This window comes from Haemorhous mexicanus, chromosome 4, assembly GCF_027477595.1.
Source record: "Haemorhous mexicanus isolate bHaeMex1 chromosome 4, bHaeMex1.pri, whole genome shotgun sequence".
Classification (NCBI taxonomy): Eukaryota; Metazoa; Chordata; class Aves; order Passeriformes; family Fringillidae; genus Haemorhous; species Haemorhous mexicanus.
The window spans coordinates 19,594,824-19,612,860 of record NC_082344.1 but is presented as its reverse complement, the minus strand read 5'-3'; the positions used below and the strand labels follow the sequence as shown (position 1 = coordinate 19,612,860).

At 39.4% G+C, this 18,037-nt stretch overlaps 1 protein-coding gene across 10 annotated transcripts in view; it reads right to left on the bottom strand.

Annotated features, from left to right (window-relative positions):
* Positions 1-43: 43 nt before the first annotated feature.
* Positions 44-18,037, bottom strand: part of OTUD4 (OTU deubiquitinase 4) — a 28,509-nt gene continuing 10,515 nt past the window's right edge. For 2 of the 10 annotated variants that reach the window (XM_059843982.1, XM_059843983.1), the window contains 16 exons: positions 17,749-17,830; positions 17,378-17,522; positions 15,476-15,533; positions 14,972-15,089; positions 14,680-14,744; positions 12,892-12,992; positions 11,385-11,509; positions 11,087-11,267; positions 10,359-10,524; positions 9,406-9,526; positions 7,683-7,738; positions 6,978-7,136; positions 6,338-6,476; positions 5,047-5,316; positions 4,313-4,353; positions 44-2,672 (listed from right to left, as the gene is read on the bottom strand). In XM_059843982.1, the coding sequence (XP_059699965.1) occupies positions 1,446-2,672; positions 4,313-4,353; positions 5,047-5,316; positions 6,338-6,476; positions 6,978-7,136; positions 7,683-7,738; positions 9,406-9,526; positions 10,359-10,524; positions 11,087-11,267; positions 11,385-11,509; positions 12,892-12,992; positions 14,680-14,744; positions 14,972-15,089; positions 15,476-15,533; positions 17,378-17,522; positions 17,749-17,830 (3,054 nt within the window). In that variant the 3' untranslated portion in view covers positions 44-1,445. Of the gene's footprint in view, positions 2,673-4,312; positions 4,354-5,046; positions 5,317-6,337; positions 6,477-6,977; positions 7,137-7,682; positions 7,739-9,405; positions 9,527-10,358; positions 10,525-11,086; positions 11,268-11,384; positions 11,510-12,891; positions 12,993-14,679; positions 14,745-14,971; positions 15,090-15,475; positions 15,534-17,373; positions 17,523-17,748; positions 17,831-18,037 lie in introns of those variants that run through there. The other 8 variants (XM_059843986.1, XM_059843987.1, XM_059843985.1 and 5 more) reach the window with 8 other exon arrangements.

The window sequence follows — 18,037 nt, the reverse complement described above, 5'->3', positions numbered from 1 at the left end:
ATTGCAACAGGTTTAAATACATACATATAATTTAGAAAACAAGTGAAAAGACAAAACATTTATTTTAATTAGGGTTTTATACATAGCATGCATCTGAAAACAAACTCTTTATCATGTAACTATCACTCTGGTATCTGCACCAAGGGTGTACAATCTCAGACACAATGAATGGGTACCGTCACCTACACTACTGTATACAGAGATATAAAAATATACACAACAGTTCAATTTTACAGAGCAACAGAGCTGAGTGAATACTGTGCACACTGCACTCTCCGAGCCTGGACAGCTGAACATCCAGACTGCAAAGGCAACAGGAACACTGCGGAGATCGTAATTGGGCTCAGAAGAAACAGCATCAGAACTCTGACACAGTGTAAAAATATAAGGCAGAAGCCACTTTCTTCTGAATTGTAGGGAAGAGCAGAGCACACTGAGACTCTCCATTCTTGCTTTTAAAAGTAGTTCCAGCAAGGAGTTGTACATGCAAAACATCAACAGTGCAACAACAAAAGAATACTGAACAGTAGCTCAATCGTACAAACTTAAAAAATGTAACATGTACTTTATGCATCTCCTCACAAAATATCTAGGATTTGTCAGTGCATTAGTGTTAAAGTGGCATTAAAAAAACTTCTGCTATTATAACAGATGCAGAATTATTTTGGAAATGCATAGCATCTACATTTTTATTGTCTTTGTAATTATTCAGTTGGCATAGGCACCATTCTAGTCACACCAGCATTAAGAAGAATTCATGGTGGAAACAGCCATTCTTATCAGTTCATACACAGGTATTCTTGACCGCTTGTCTTGATTTTGATTTCAACAAATAAATGCTTTTTAAAATTCAAAAATATACCCTATGATTATGAAAAGAACTATATACAACATACCTAAGACACAGGGTTAGCTGGCTGCCATACGTGTAACACACAAGAGAAACATTCAAGTTTGACAGATATTTTTTCTTTTTGAGATGAAAGGCCTTTGGGTTGGAAGCATATCAGAGACAACAGTGCAGTAGGCTGAGAATTCCTTTAGCTCAGTTCAGAACTAAGGCATTGTATGATAAAATATACATTTATATTTGGTGCAATGTTACTGTCAATTTTAGAACCTAGATCACATCAAATGCTGTCATTTGTCACTCTAGTAAACGCACATACCCATCTTCTATCACAACAGAAACCTCTGTGGGGAAAAAAATTATCAAACACTAAACCTATTTTTTTCCTAATTTGACATTGAAGAAAAACTGCTAAGCCAAACAAATTCTAGAATCCCACCAAGAACCCTATGGTAGGACTTGACATCCTCCTAGTCTTTACTTGCCAAAAATTAGCCCAAAATTAAACATCATTGAACTTCACTAAAAAGAAATTAAGATTTTAAATGCTACTTCAAATTACTTTTTGCTTAAATTTCCCAATTATCCACTCATTTTATGCTTGCTGCCCCCTCTGATTATCTCCCAGTGTTGCCCTTCTCCTGTCATTCCTATATGGCTGCCCTCTAAAGTTTCTCTGATACTGGTAGCCATCATCTCTGCTTCTGCTGGGTGGTCCTTTCCAGGCCTCCTCATTTCTTTGGAACTGGTATCCTCCCCTGCTGGAATAACCCCTGTCGGGTCTGGGCCTTCTGCCTCCTCCATAAGTCTGGTTATAGAACTGCTTGGATCTGCCACTCCTCAGCATGTCGGAAACCTCAGTGTCATCTTCAGAGCTCTCCTCCCTGGTTCTCTGGGCCCTGCTTTCCGTCTGCACGTTCCCAGTGCCCTTGGACTCTCTCCCTTTAGCAGGCCTCTCCTTCCGGCCAGGAGTGCTGGGTTTCAGTTCATTTTTGGGAGGTTCTGCCAGCAGTGGCTGTGTGCTTGGCCCTGCCATCGGCCTCTCTGGGCCCTGCGTCTGTGGAGGGCGATGCTGCTGCCCGGCTGCTTTCTGCTTAGGAGCGGCCGAAGGACAGGTCTGCTCCAGCTGAGGTGCCCTGGCTGAAGTGTCTTTCGGGGTCCCTGCAGCAGCCACTGGGAATGGGACGGTATTGGAGCCGCTGCCACTGCTTGTCTTCTGGAGCTGCTCTGCACAGTTCACTCCAGGAACTGGAGGGCTGCATTCTTTGCCCACGTACATGCTGGCAGAGGTGCCAGCTGCTGCCTCTTTGTCCTCAGGAGACAAGACAAGATTAGGTCTCGCTACTGAATTCTCAATGAAACCCTGAACTGGGTACCCATACCAGAAGTGAGGAAAGAAAGGAGGCGCTATTGGAACAGCTCCTAGAAAGTGATTGTGTCCAAAGGGTGGCTGCGGGAACATATTTTTCCCTCTCAGGGACTCCTCGTAGTTCGCGTGAAGAGCTTGCGCTGGATTCTCCGGTTCGACACAGACCTGTCCTTGACTTTCCGTCACCTGAGCTGAAGGTATGATCAGAGGCAGTGATGGAGATCTGTCAACCTGTGGAATCTGACCATTGGACCTGGCCTCGGTCTGGACAGCAAAGTGCCTGTTTGGTCGTGCAGTTTCATTTTCGTTCTGAGTAGGAGCAGCCTCCTGGAACCAGGGGTTGTGCGGATACACAGGAAGGGACACGTTTGGGTACATTCTACAAGCAGCTAAATAGGCCTGGTGCAGGGGGTACAGGTAAGAATGGGGTGCCCACATGGGACAACTATATGCCTGCAAGACAGCAGGAGAAAAAAAAAAAATCAGTTATTTGATATTTTGAATGTTCAGAGAGACATAAAAGCACATCAGTCATTCACCATTTCAAAACAATTATAGGAGATAAAAGTGAATTGTCTTTACAGTGACTGCCCTCCATTCTAAATCATATGACTCTAGGATGGCATTCCTAATTTTTGTTTCCCTTCCAAATGCAGTTGAAATGGGCAACAGTTATGACCAGTAAGAAAACTTAGTAACAATTTCTATATGGTTGACGACATAAAGCTTGACTTAGTTAAGTCATGCTCTAGCTGTTTGTTTGAAGAGAAACATTTCAAACTCATTTTCCAGAATCCCACTTACTAATTGGCAGTTTCTTCTACTAGACCTTAGTTTGCAAAGGCCACTACACTGAAGTTGTCCACCTCAGGTGGTGACCCTTTCCCTTTTCTCGACCTCCACGTTAATGAACTGGACTCTGTAGAAACAGTTGCTGGAGCAAACCATCCTGGAAAGCCTATGCAGACCTCCTCTGCAGGAGCCCCTTTCCTCTCAATGTGCAGTGGAAGGGTGTGGGCAGGGCAGGGTCTGGAGCAGAGCAGCAGACAGACAATGCAGAGGTACCCTGCTGTACCCTGTGACACCAGCAAAGCAGCACAGCCCCTAGAACGTGGGCTGGGAGCAGCAGATGGTGCTGAAGCACCAAACAACAGGCTAGAACCTAAATAATCCACTGTAGCAGTAAGAGTCCCAAGCATGTCAGCTTAGGAAACTCAGGCTGTTTAAATGCAATGTAGTGACAACTTGCTAATTAATGACTTATGGATTTCCTACTAAGCACAGAGACGTATATTAGGCAGAGGTATCAAATTTACATTGGAAACTGTGCTGAATATTCCCTTTCCATGCCCAGACATGAAACAATATCGTTGCTATGGCCAAAGTCCCATCAAATAAGCCCAAGAGCTCTCAGCACCTTGCCCAAAGTAGTTTGCCTGACGAAGGAGTAAAAGAAGGTAAAAAAGGAACATTTTGTGCAGAAGGGAGAAAAAGCAAACAACTTTGCCTTGCCAAGCAATGGAAAATGTTGGGGTTTGGCTAAGCCTCTTTCCCAACCACACCACAGATTTACACATTTACACATACGCACTACTATAATTATCGAAAAGGGAGAATACTATTATCATTAACCTGAGCAGAAAGAACAGACATGCAGAGTACTTAAGGGAGTGGCCCCAGGGAAAGATTTTGGGATCTGCACTGCAGTGGCGTTGCCAGTACACAGCCAAGGTTGAAGTCTGAGGGCATTTTCTTACTCCCTATGCATGTCATCCAAAAAGAACCATCTTCACATTCACAATTTATCTGTGACTTTGTAAAGCACAATTTGCCAGCTGTCCAGCCACAGCTGGAAGCCAATAGGTCTCACTATGCTACTGACAGGAATTTGATTTTTGCTGACTTGAAGTGCACTGTGGACAACTGCTGGAATCCCAGTTAACAGAACACAAAATAAGGAAGTATTTCAATCTGAAAGATGGACTTAAAATGTACACCTGCAGCAACAAATTTTCTGCACTCTAAGTACCAACAATTATTCACAAACAATTTTTGTAACAAAAATGAAAACATAAGGAAGTTTGAAGAATTACCTTCACACCAAGATTGAAGAAAAACCGAAGAATATTCTTATCTAAAAAAAAAAAAAAAAGAAGAGTATTTATAAGGACCTAAAATATTTCATCTGATGCAAAAACTGCATTAAGTTCCATTTCAGTAGAGAACACCAATATTAAGTTACTACTTGCATGTCTTCAACTGATTAAGTTGGGGTTTTTTGCCACAGTAAGGTATCTAGAACACAGCAGCAGTTTAAATTTCAGTTTTAACAGTCTGTGAACTTCTAGTTGTTAAAGAAACAATTCACAGTTCACAAAACAAACACCACAGTGCAGTCAGACATGAGATGTTCTTTATGGACATACCTTGCATTCATACTGTATTTTCCCAGATCAGTAAGGAAATGCTCAACAGCTTCCAAGCTTTTAAATGACATGAGTAAACCTATTACTCTGACAGAAGCAGTTCTCCAAAAATAATTCTTTACATGCACAAAACCTCAAGCTGTGATGGGACAAGCTAAGAACTACAAAATGATTCTACCGGATTTCCAGGTGTAAGCACTTGAAACAGTAACAATGTTGGCAATGCAAACTAAAGAGTTACAAATCTATTCAATATTCCCTCCCACATCTTAAATCACGGAATGACAACTATTGGATCTTCGGATAAAGAATGACAACAGGACCAAAAGAAGTTTTGCTTATCTACGTTTTAAGAAACGAAGACCTATTAGAAAAAATGGTGTCAAATTCAGACTTCTCACCTTTAGGTAAGTCATCCCCAGTACTGCACAGGGAGTAAGGAGGTGCAACGGCTCTTTCTCCCTTTTCATTAAAAGGGAATCCGGGGTATAGTGGATCCTGGTAGGGATTCAGAGTCTGAGGCAAAGGCATTAAAGGCTGGTTAACTGCTTGTAGCCACACAGGAACTCCAGCACCTGAAGCAGATGTTACCTGAGCCTGTGATACTATAGAGTCAGGTCCCGTGGCTGGTCCTGGCATCAGTGAAGAAGCAGGTATTTGGGTTGGAATACCTAGAGGGAAAAAACCCCAAAATAGATACATATATACGTATAGAAATAGAACAAGTATCAATGCATATCTATAGATATGTATATATAGATAAATAATCACAAACCAAAAGACATCAGAAAAGCAGGATTCAAAATGCAGAGAATAGTTTTCAGAAAGATAGAAACAATTTATCTAAGCTTTCCAAAAATAGCTGAACTGATCCCATGTTTCTTTTTTAAAATTATGAATGCCAGAAGGCAATAGGAAGGAGGAAAAAAAATGGGGGAACTCAAACTTTCATGTGAATCCCTGAAGTTCTCATTCTGACTAGTCATTTAGAGTCAACTATGCATCTGAGCTTAGATCAACTGGGCTGCACATCTTCTGTCACAGACACAGTCAAGTGAGATAGGATTGTGACTGTCTCATGTGAACAAAGCAGACTGATCTGAAAGCTGGTTCTTGCACAGAAACAGCAGTGTGAGAGAAAATGCAGCACCTGATCTAATGAGCACTACAGATTCTAAGCTAACTTCACAGACCACAAGATATGCACAGCACACCAAAGCCCATTACACTGGCTTTGCAGCTCAGGTCCAAATGGATCTTATTAATTTCAGACATACAAGTCCCAAGCTTGTCCTCAGGAGTAAACCAAGGAGCCTATTGTTACATGGGACACAGAGCACAAACACTTACCAGGTTTCAACATGCTGACAGTATGTTCTACCTTAAGGAGATCCTCAAAACTCAATGCTATCCCACTCAAGAGGAAAAACGGCCATTTAAGTACACAACCCTCTTGTACCTTCAGGTTGGAAGTCAAGCAAACTGAACATACAGGCAAATCAAAGATCTGTTAGAACTCTCACTCACTTTCATCAATGAGAAACTACATTCCTATGAATGCCTGCCTTTGGAATGTGAAATTATACGAGACAGTGTCTCCTGGGACTATCTTCAAGTTAGTAAGAGAGTTAAAAGAGTTAAAGTATTTTCCAGGGTTAGTAATTTCTGATTTATGTTAGTATTTCTGCAAACCTGCTGGTCCATATGTTGCTGGCTCACTTGGCCAAGCTGGCACAATGGCTGGTACAGAAGGCACTGCTGGAGGTAAATGCACCTCAGAGAAGACTGGAGAGGGTGTCGGAGTTACGCTCGGCAAGCACTCGGTCAGGTTCTGGAAAAACAAACAAATCTGAATCCTGTCATGGTTGGTGACCCTGATGACTCAGCCTTATCTGGACTACCACCATCCCCACAGGGAAGTACTAACTAGGAACATACCCAAAGAGACCTGAGCTGCATCACTGTGTGGAGACATCTGCTCTGAGCTCTGTCCAGCCATGCCTGTACCACAGAGCCATTAGTGCTAGAACCACCTCCTCAAGCTTTACATTTAAGTATCTTCCACCCAAAATAAAAGCCACCCTCACAAGCAATTACCAATAACCTCAGAGAAACCTGAAAAGGAAAAGCTAAAGAATTTAAATTTCTACCTTGGTAGAAAGATATGAAAAAACCCCTCTCTCAGAAAGTAACAGATTTACTTTTCTATCAAGGGTTGTCCTTTTACAATCTATATGCTGGACATAACAGATTCCTAACTGTAAATATGAAATTTTAGCATTATGACCATAGAAATGACTGTGTAATTAAAAGCCAGTATTGTAATACATACGTGGCTGTGATGAAGCTCCCCTTTGTCTGAAGTCTCCTGACTGGAAAACTTTGAAATCAAACAAACATTTCTTACTTGCTCAGCAAGAATCGGAGAATCTGTTTTTACTTGTTCCAAAGGAGATGAAGCTTTTGGATAACTCTCATCTTGACTATTCTTCTAAAGCAAAGTTAGAAACAACATACACAGCTAGTCTAATAGTAAGATTAACTTTACAAAGAGTTATTCACAAACAGTAAATCACACTCCATACAAAGTGGGCTAAGCACCCATCATATATTAAACTAGTGTGACATTTTGCTCATTGAAAGGACAGCAAAGGTTAAAAGCCAACAAGAGGCCATAAATCTTCACTGAACTTCAGAGCTCATGGTCTGTTAGCACAATAACTATTAGCAAACATCAAATCTTCTGTGGTCCCATTTTACTGGAAGTACAGACTGTGCTAAGCAATTACAAATCCAGATTTGTAAGTGCTCTCAATAGCCCAGGTTTGAGGACTCTGATTGCAGAGAAAGACTAAATATAGGTTACAGGGCTGAGGAAAGCTGACAGAAATACAAGCCTCCAGCCTTAGGAGTATTTCACTAAAAGCTGTAAAGCAGCAGCAGCAATCACAGCTCTAAAGGCAGCTATTGCTCTGCTAATCATGTATCAGAGAAGCAATAACATTAAAAAAAATTTTGGTCTTTTCTTTAAGATTACCTCAGATGAATTTGGCTCAAGCTTCTGACTTAAGTGGATCTGCCTGGAATTTGACTCTGCAACACCAAGACATAACCTAGTAAATGAACCATTACACCACTTATGGCTATCACAACTTAAGCCAGTTAGTTTGTCTTTCCAAAATTAAACTTTCAAAACTAAACCTATACCTTATATATAATTACTTCAGAAAACTTAATTTTCTATTTTTACCAAAGATCAAAGCATCCTAAAACAAACAGGTATTTATTTGGGCAGTAACAGAGCAGCTACTTCAACCTGGGTTCTGTAACTCTACAGACGTTCTTTAGTGATGTTTGGAAACCATTTCAGCGATGCTTGGGGAAAGCAGGAATGAAACGCAGCTGTCCCTTTAAACATATTCATCCTAAATTGCTCCTAATGAAACAAGTTTGGACTTTTCTTAAAGGGAAAGTGCTCTGATTGGCATTTTCATATTCAAGTGTTAGATAAAAGAAGCTCAAAGTCTTGTCTACTTTTGACTGATTAAAGTTTAGAATGTTGCAGTGGATTAAAAGATCTAAAAAAGTTTTCAGACTGCTGCACAAAGTTTCATTCCTCAAGCACCACCAAACACTTTGGTGGGGAAGACAGTGTTAAAAAAAAGTCGTGACATAATAAGATCTGAACAAATTCTTCACATTCTGGCTTATGTTCAGACCTGGCTATCACAGCTTGTCAATCAAACTCATGCCCAGATTATCAGTAGTATATATAGACTTTTAAAAGCTTGTTATATACTCTGTCAAAACTAGACAGCAGTATAAATGGAAACAGTATTGATTTTGAGAATTACTGCCAAATCCCCAAGCAGCAATAAGAATCCCTAAACACTCAGAAGGAAGTATACTTGACTCCCATAGGATTGTTAACCTAGTTTCACAAGAGGCAATGCAAATCTGAGTGTCACAAAAAGGAGAGAAAGCTGGACATGCCATGACCTTCAGCCAAATTTACCATGCCAGTGGAGTCTTTAGTTTCTCTCCAGCTTTCTCTATATGAACATTCGTTAAAAAAAGTAAACGTTCCTTAAAAAATTCCTTTGCAATTAGCAGAGATTTACTAACTACCTCCTCCTGGCACCTACAGCTTTCTTCTATTACTGTCATGTTCCACTTCCTCACAGAGGAGGAAAAGCTTTAAGTCCATGAAGAGAAGCTGCAGTGTTGTAAGCGACTGGGGGGAGAGAGAAAACCCAAACAAAATTTTGACCATGTGACAAAGCTTTCTACTGTAAACAGGTTTGTTTTTCCAACCCTTCTGTACCCTTCTTCTCCCCCTCCTGTACCAAAGTATGCTAATTCTTAACCACGCTAAAGTGAATACTTTCACCTGCTTCATAAATTACTCTTAAGGGTCTTCCCACTGGCACTTTGTGCCACACACTCTAGAATTTCAAAAGGATCTAATTTAGGGTAGCTCTGGTAAGTCTTTTAGTTTTTCTCATTTCTCTTCCCATTTACTACAAAAATTCCAGCCAGGAGTCTACTCTCTCAGCCACAATCATAAAGCAGGGAAATGTACTTTCTTCACAAACCACACCCTTGCTACCTCCAGCCCAGTTTAGTTTGGCACTGCTACTCAGGATAACTTTCCCCTCATTGCCCAAACAAATGCCCCATCTTGAATAAATTCAGAGGCTGGTAACAAAACCAAGCAAATTAAAAAAAACCAGCCATTATCTAAACCCATTTAGTTTTACCTTTCTCCTTCTGCTCTTCCACCTCTGCTGTCCACTTGCTGTTTCTTCTTTCACTATTGGAGAACTTTTTCTGGTTTACATTATCCACAGTCTGTGTAGCAGCCTGACAGACTAACTGGTTCTGAAGAAGTTGACAAAAGCAGAAATACCACTTTATGTAATCAGTCCAGTGACACTTTACCACCATCTGCTATGATACTATTATGCCTTCATGATAAATAATATTTATGTCTGTGATAGGCAGAAAGGGGAAGCGGGGGAAGTCTGGCTCAGTATCCTGCAGATTCATCTCCTCTTTCTCATTCATTGCTACATTTTGCCAAGTGCCCTTTAAGAGCATTCATGTCACTAGCTGACGTGACAAAATCTGTTTCACTCACAATAAATCACATCCTCATCCTGCAGATGAGCAAATACAGCAAACTCTTACTGCCCAGGAGAGAGCAACCTCTGTTCCTTAGGCTTCAGTCTTTCTCCTAGTCATTCTTCCAGCCTTGTTCTTGTTTTTGTTTGCCATAGGATTTAAACCCAAAAAGTCCCACATATCTCTGGAAGAAACTTATGTGGAGAGTAGTAGCTCTTTACCCACAGGATCTGCTCACTTCCCTGGATGTACTGGGACTCCCACCCGCTTTCATTAAAATTGCATCAGTAGAATGATCTCTCCAAAATCCTACAAATACAGATGCTCATGTGTGTCCCATATTTACACACCTAAAGCACTGTGTGGTGGACGTTCAATCATTCCCAGGATAAACTATTAGGTGTATTTTCTTATCTTTAACATATAAAGCAGTGTAGATACCTGTACTTCTAATTACAAAGCTAGTGCAAAATGAATATCCCTAATTTTTGAATTGCGGTGTGATTCAAGGACAGCAAATCAATGGCTAATGAATGGTTCACAGACAAGTATGGAAAGTGCACTGTTAATTACAAGGAATCCAGCATACATTGCAAAGAGCAGGAAAAGCTTGTTCATCCCGCTGCTGGATCTCATACAGGGACCGAGACTCCTCTATGGCCTGCTTCTCCCTGCGCTCCTCCGGAGACAGCCCGAAGTAGTTACAGTCCCTGCTGCCGTGGCTCAGCTCCTCGCCGCGCTCGCGCTCCGCCTTTCTGCGCACGCAAAGACAAAGAGGATCGCTCGGACTAAGAAACTCTGCATCGAACCCAACACAAACTCCTGGCTTAGGAGAAAGGAAGAAGATGCAAGTATGGAAATAGAAACTCTCAGCCCAAGGAATCAAAAAGCCACTACCAACAAATGCAGGCAAAACACTCTTTTAATACTCCTTTCAAAGGTTAAGTCAGAACACAAAGCAGTCCCCTATGACAGGTTCAGCAAAAGTTGAGGGAAGATCTTAGCCATGCCCAAGAAGCACTTGCAGAATTATTTCAGCCCCAACCAAAAAGAAAAACAACTATAACATAATCCACACTAACATCCACTTTCCAAGAAAAAAACGTGGCTTTGTAGGTAGTTTCTGCCATGCACAAAAAAAAAAAAAAATTATTCTTCCTGTGCTTGTGTGTATTCTTAAAGACTTGGAACACTTCCTAAGCATTCAGTGGCAATGTATTTCAAAAGAGTATGTTGGAAACATCTGAAGCAGGTACCTGGGCTTCCAGAAGCTCAGTTAAGAGTTCAAGCCAGGAAAGATGCTGTTTGCAGTTTTACCTTGCAGACGGGGGAGGATTCCTGCCCGGAGCTTTTTGCTCAGTTGAGGTCTGATGAGGCTGGGGCCCAGAACACAAGAACTGGTGCTGCCTGGTTCCCACAGTATGCTGAAGTCGAGGAGGTAGTGCTGACTGGGGTTTGATTGACTTGCTCTGATTCTTTGGCCCTCTGCACTCCGCATCTGTGATAACAAGGTAAAAACAGGTAAGACTTTTGTTTTAATCATTTTTTTTAAGCTCTTTGGGACAAAACATCTGACAAAGAAGATTTTGCCACACAAAGACAGGTACAGTCCTACCAGGCTGAGCATTCTGCCCCCATGTTGGGTAAAACTTTTTTATCTTCTTCCCTGGCACAGTGTTCCAGCCCTCCATAGGAGAGGTCTGTGGAAGAGGTTTAAGGCTCTTCAGTGAGACAGCATGCCTACAAAACAAGGAATTATGGAGGGAATAATATCTTAAAAGACCAGACAGGGGCTTGCATAAATTAATACCACATGTTTACTAATACTGACAGATCTTTCCATTGTTGAAAACATTGTTTTCAAAGTTCTTTGCCTTTATGATTAGACTCAAACAATGTGTAGAACAGCAAACCCTTTTTTTTTTTACTTTTTACGTAAAACTAGCAAGTTGACACAAACTTAGTAAAGAATGGTCAGCCATTTGTGAAGTGCCTTCAGGGCAGACAGAAAAAGAGAATGATCCCAAAAAGCAATATACTTAGATAAAAAAGCTATACTTAGATAAACTTATTACCAAAGCTGCAATAGGTGCCAAGATTGAAAGATGTTACATTGATGGTGTATATCCCAGAACAATTACTGCCTTTTTAATTGAGGATGCTAGAGATGGTCCAAGCAACTGTTCATATTATTTGAAAGGTTATTTATATATTTATTATATAGTTATATAATATATAACTATAATGTAATATATTCTATATTAATAATGTAAATATATAAATAGTAGTAGTATAAATATATTAGTATAAATATATTAGTTATATATTTACATTGTTCAAACAGGTTAAATTCCAATTTAAAAAGTACTCAAACTGCAAGATACTCTTCAGATCTCATAATTCTTTTTAATAGTGACCAAATGAGATAAATGAGCATCTTTCTCATTTACCTTGACTGAAAGTGTTTCCTCTTCCCAAACTACAATCAGTGTGGGGTTTTTTGACCCAGAAGTCACAGGACTTGCAGCAGAGCTCAAGATGTCTCAAATTGCTCTCTCCCTGCCCCTCCCCACCAAAACACCCCAACAAACAAAAATCCCCACCCCACACAACCAAAACCATCAAATCCACAACCCACCAGAACAACTTCAAACACTTTTTTGTCCCAGGTAGGGCAAAGATGATGCTGATCTAAAGTGCAACTTGGCACTCTGTTTGAAGCCAGGCAAAGCTACTCAACCACCAGATGAGCTCTAATGGATCTTTCAATACGAAAAGCTTGTCACAAATCTTGCATTTAATTATTAAGTCCAAGCAACACCTTATTAGCCCAGAGTCAATCTGTTTAGGAATGAATCTTGCGCACAAAAATTAAAATACTATTGATGTAATTACTATTCTACTCTGCAAGTAATACCCAGACTACTTGGCACTACAGAAAGAAGTATGAAATTACAATAAAATTTTCATTTTTTAAATAGTATGCTGCTTTCTTAACAAATTTGTGGTAGTACTGCTCCAAGTAAAGAAACAAATACATTTCAGGGGCTGAAGTGAACTCTGAACCAAAGTAATGCTTTCTTCAGTTTGGTGCTCCCTTCCAAAAGAGATTAAGCACTCACTTTGCTCCAAGCTCTTCTACAAATACAACAACTGGCCCATTCTCTGAAAAAACTTCTTGAATATGGGCATTATAAAATTTCCCATTATGGTCTAAGCGCACCTGTAGAAAACAAGAGTAAGAAAAAAAAAGTGGATTAGCTCCAAAGATGACTGTGAGAGGAGCTAACTCTTTAAAATATAAACAATAAGAAACAGAAATTTTCCTCTGGGCAACAGAAGACCTGAGAAATACACATCACAGTTCAATAAATGAATCAAGAGCCAATCTTCAATCCCTACTGCTTCTTCAAAACAAAATAAGAATACTATTAAAACAAACACACACAACACTAAACAAACAGCCCACAAACAAACAGCTTGCTGAGGAACCCTACTTAATGAAATATGCTTTTCAAAACCACATGAGAAAGTTAAAAGCAATCAGTGCAGCCAGGCTTTTCAGCTTTACTGAAAACACTCTCACAATAAAACTCAAAGCTTTTCCCCATTAAAATCCACTTCACTTCAGTGAAATGTAGTCTAATTAGGAACATAATGAACACCAATTACTTCAGGAGTTATTCTTCAGAAGGTTTTTTTAAGAACAATCAAAAAAAGTTCTTTAGATATGATCATAGTGTTAGCTGTCTGACATTCTATGTTCTTAAAATTCTTCTGTTGAATAAAAAATAAATTTCTTAATATTTCACTACAGTATTTGGCTTTACAGTTGTTTCAATTTGGTCAACTCTAATTTTCACTATTCACTTCATGTTCTCTTCCCATGTTTTTACACTATATATTTACTGTCTTGCCACATGCACAGAAAATTTGACAGATAGAGTATATAATTACCAGAGTGTTTTCTCCTAATATCTGTAAATAAATACCACACAAGACAGCCTTAGGGTCTTAAATGCACATTTTAAACCTGTACTATTAAGCAATAAATAATCAACTCAGCATTAGGTTGGTTTGGTCTGGGGGCCAGGGGGCTTCAGGGCTTGTGGCTTTGTGGAGTATTTTGTGGCTGGGTTTTTTTTTTAGGTTTGGAGATGTGTTTACCCTGCAGTTTAGTCACTATGGTTGATTCCATGACACAAATAAAAAAGCACAAACTGAAAGAGCCCCTGTGCTGCATGATTAACCCAACTGAATATTTTGTCATTAATATTAATAACTTTAATAGATGGTCAAATGTCCTAGAAAGAAACATGTTCAGCCGAGTACCACCAGTTTAATTAACACACTTAAGGAGACTAATCTACAAATTCAGAATTTAATAGCAAACCTTGATTGTTCTTAAGCAGAAACACTTAATACAAATCTTAATAGAATTTGAAGACCAATTGTGTAACATGCTTGCAACACCCTGAGAGGAAGAACTGCCCAAAACTTCAGGATCTGCAATAACTAAAGCAAGCTGTACTTCATTACTTGGAAGTGCTGAGATTTTTATCAAAGCCAATATACACAGAGTAATCACTATTTCCAGTCTCAAACATAAACAAATGGATATACAGTTCCATGCTTAACGTTGAGGCTCCCAGTCACCTTACTACATATACTCTCAGAGTTAACCTTGTGATTTTTCAATGGAGCAAAATTGCACTGCTCATTTGTACGTTATGCTGTAAGTCATGAACACTGCCAACAATTAAAGAACAAGTACATCCTCAGCTGAAGACACAAGCCAAGAGTATACAGTACTTTACTTTATAAAGTAGCAATATCAAAATAGTTAACAAAGAGGGAAAATGGACATCTTGAGTTAATGTATCTATAAACTACAATTCAATATTACTTACTTTACATTTATCTCCAATGGAGTATTGCATGCCAGCAGCAATAGAAAAATCTTGTTTTTGCTGATCTGTAAATACAGAAGCAGTAATATACTTTTAGTTTAAAATACCAAAAGGATTACTTTCTTGATGCGGTCAAAATGCAAACCAGGTGTTCAGGCCCCAAATCTGCCCAGTGACCCATGTGAGGAAAACCAAACTAAAAACCCAAACTGCCACTTGCATCAGTTCTTCAGGAGGGCTTCACTTCACACAGCTTGCAAAAGCCGCAGCTTTGAAGAATTCTGTTACTCACCCCATTTGGATCGGAGCCAAACATCGTATTCAATGTTTCTGTAAACCAAGGGATCGAGTGATTTCAGAACCTTTTTAGGCAACACCAACGAGGTGGGATTCCCATTGCTCTCAAGGTGCTGCACAGAACAGAACAAAGTGCTAAATGGTCAACTACACAGACATGTTCAGCTTTGCATATTTCCATCACAGTGCTCAAGCCTTGCACTGAAACACAGAAATGCTGAAAATTATATATAGAGCATAAAGAGCTTTGAAAAAAAAAAAAATTTGTACTCGTTTAACCATGCCAGAACAAATCTAAGAACTAAGCAGCACGAAAAGGACACTTACCCACCTCTGAGCATGCCAAAAATATCCATTACTTTCCAAAGAAACAGGTAGTTTTTAGGATATTACATGTTAGGAAAGCTATTAACTCAAGAGTCTCTCATGAACATTAAATACCAAAAATATAGCCGAGTACAAGTTATTAGAAAGAAAATAAATCTCAATGGATAAATACCTTGTTGCCAGAAAGAGACTTCATTCCATTCATATCACTAACTGTTGTAGCTTTACTTCTGTAATAGGACAGAGGCATATTATGTTTTCATAATGAATTACAGCATTACTAAACCCTGAAAATCAGCTAAAGAGGATATAAATAGTGACACAGCCATTCTCTATATATTTTCCTGACAATAAACATATCACAGAATATCTTCATCTCTTGAAGTGAAAAAGCTGTCTAAAACAGAAACTGTAGCTTTCTTTGATAAAGAAGTAAGATTTTGGGTTTAAGTACAAATTTTAGGAAGTCTATCTTATGTGTGCTTTGCTGTCACTTAGGAAAAAAAAAGCAAGGGGCGCAATACCAGGGAAACAAAAGTCCTTTTAAAATTTTTGCAACTACATGAGGAAAACCTTGCAAAAGTAGACATAAAAAGCCTCTCAAAACCTAAACCAACTCCATTAGTTAACTTCCATCAGGCATTCTAATTTACTCTTATTTTCTACACCTGACATCACCAGAAAAAACTTTCCACACAGAAAGTTCCAAGTACTTTTCCTACAAGAGTGGTAGGCAACTGTCAGCATTAACTTCTCCCAAAACTATTGCACTTAATAACAACATAACTGAAAAGTTTATATTTATAAAATGAAAAGAATCTTCTGGAAAACTAGCTTATGAAACAAGCGAAAGATTTAGGCCTTCATAAACTCAGCAAAATGCCTGTAATTTGTGTTAACTGGGTCAAGAGTCACACACACACACGCCAGCCCCTGCATTATAGGACATATGGTTTAAATCAAAAACATTGAGTTCCACAGTCTCCAGTGAGCACATGACCTTATTTCCAAAGGTACTAAGGAGGTTAGCAGGATATTTTCTAAGGAATCCCAAAGATACAAGGTAAGGCTACTGCATTTGAATCCTAGGAAAGCTCCAAGAACAGAAAGGAATAAAGATTTCCATTAGCTGACATTTAGCTATAATTGTTTCGTCAGGCAGAAATACTTTGTATTTTAATTGGCAACATTCCCTAGCATTTTTTTTCCAAACACAAAAATAAGCTAATCCATTTCCCAGAACTTTTTTTTTTTCTGTGATGATTTCCCTTATCTTCCTTTCTGTTGTTTTCAACCTGTTGGAGAAACCAGCTCCCAACAGCTCAAAGAACTTCTTCTGCCACATGCCACACAGCAGAGCCCTAGGGAAAGACTGTGACAATCAGTGGGAGGAGGGGACATGATCCACTGATGCAGCATCAACTCTGCAGTTTCAGTGGAATTTCATACAAGCCAGAGTTAAGAACCTTATTAAACAGAAGAAAAACTGCCAATATGTAAGTGCAAAAATGGCACTGTGAATGACTGACCGTGCAAAAGGAGTCAGGTCGAAATCTCAAAGCTTGCTAGAGCATCCAGCAAAAAGATGGATGCTTCTTTATGATCCAGATCAAAATGGAGCAAGCTGTATCTGTATGTCTCCATCAGCTTCACCTCAAGCAGGTATTCCAGCCCCCAGATGTGGAAGCCACACAAGTTGGATCAGATTCCTGTAACTCTACTCAGCTGCAGAGTAAGCCAAGTCATTCTCAGAGAGACTGGCACACTGACAGCTCTCCCAGGGAATTCTGCTACTCTAAACAGGAAGAGGCACATGTTGCAATGGCAATAATCCATTATGTAAAGAGACTCAAAGCTAGACTGCAGGAAGAACAGAGGAAGGGAAGAAGCCTGTCCTTAGGTAAGTGAAGACAACACATTGCATTCTTTCACACTTCTAACCCTACCTCTTTGTGCTTCTTTTCTTAGTAATTTCTAAGTGTTTTCAACACTGACAATTGGATTCTACTACCCACAAGAAATTCAGAAAATTCATTTAACATGTGTTCACGGGCAACTTTTCAATTTCATTTACCTGTAGTTCTCATCTTCTGAATCCGAAGCAGACACTTCACTGCTCCCATTACTTTCCTCTGTCACACCAACAGCACTAAGTTCTGCCATGATTTTCTTTACATCAATATCAAACACTTTCTCATAGAGCAACTCATACAGCAGAGCTGGAGAAGGAGAAAGTGGAAGAACAAAATCAGTTACCAGCTAAATCAGTTTTCATTCCCCCATTTCAGATGCTAATCATACAGTCATTCACAAGTCAAACTGAAAACCAAGCCACTGATAATGACTACAATAAACTTCCATACAGACCCTTTTCCTGAAACTTAACAATGATAGCTTCAATATTTTTGGTAAAAGTATGTTTTTAACTAACAGCTGGATACTTACACTGGCACAGAGCAGCCTTCTCTGCATACTCTATGGGATACACAATATCATAGTGGTTTCCATTTGAGAAGCACAGCAATACCTATTAAAAAAATCACACAGATATTTCAGGCTTTGCATCTCAGTTTCTCATAAGCGCTACCTTTAAATTCAATTTAAGCCACCCATGTGCTTTGTCATCTTTCAGGATCTCAATGTATCAATAAAACAACCAAAATGTTTGGTGGATGTCCTTTAAACCAAATAGAATTTGAACAAAAGCAAAAAAAAAAAACATATAAAATAGAGA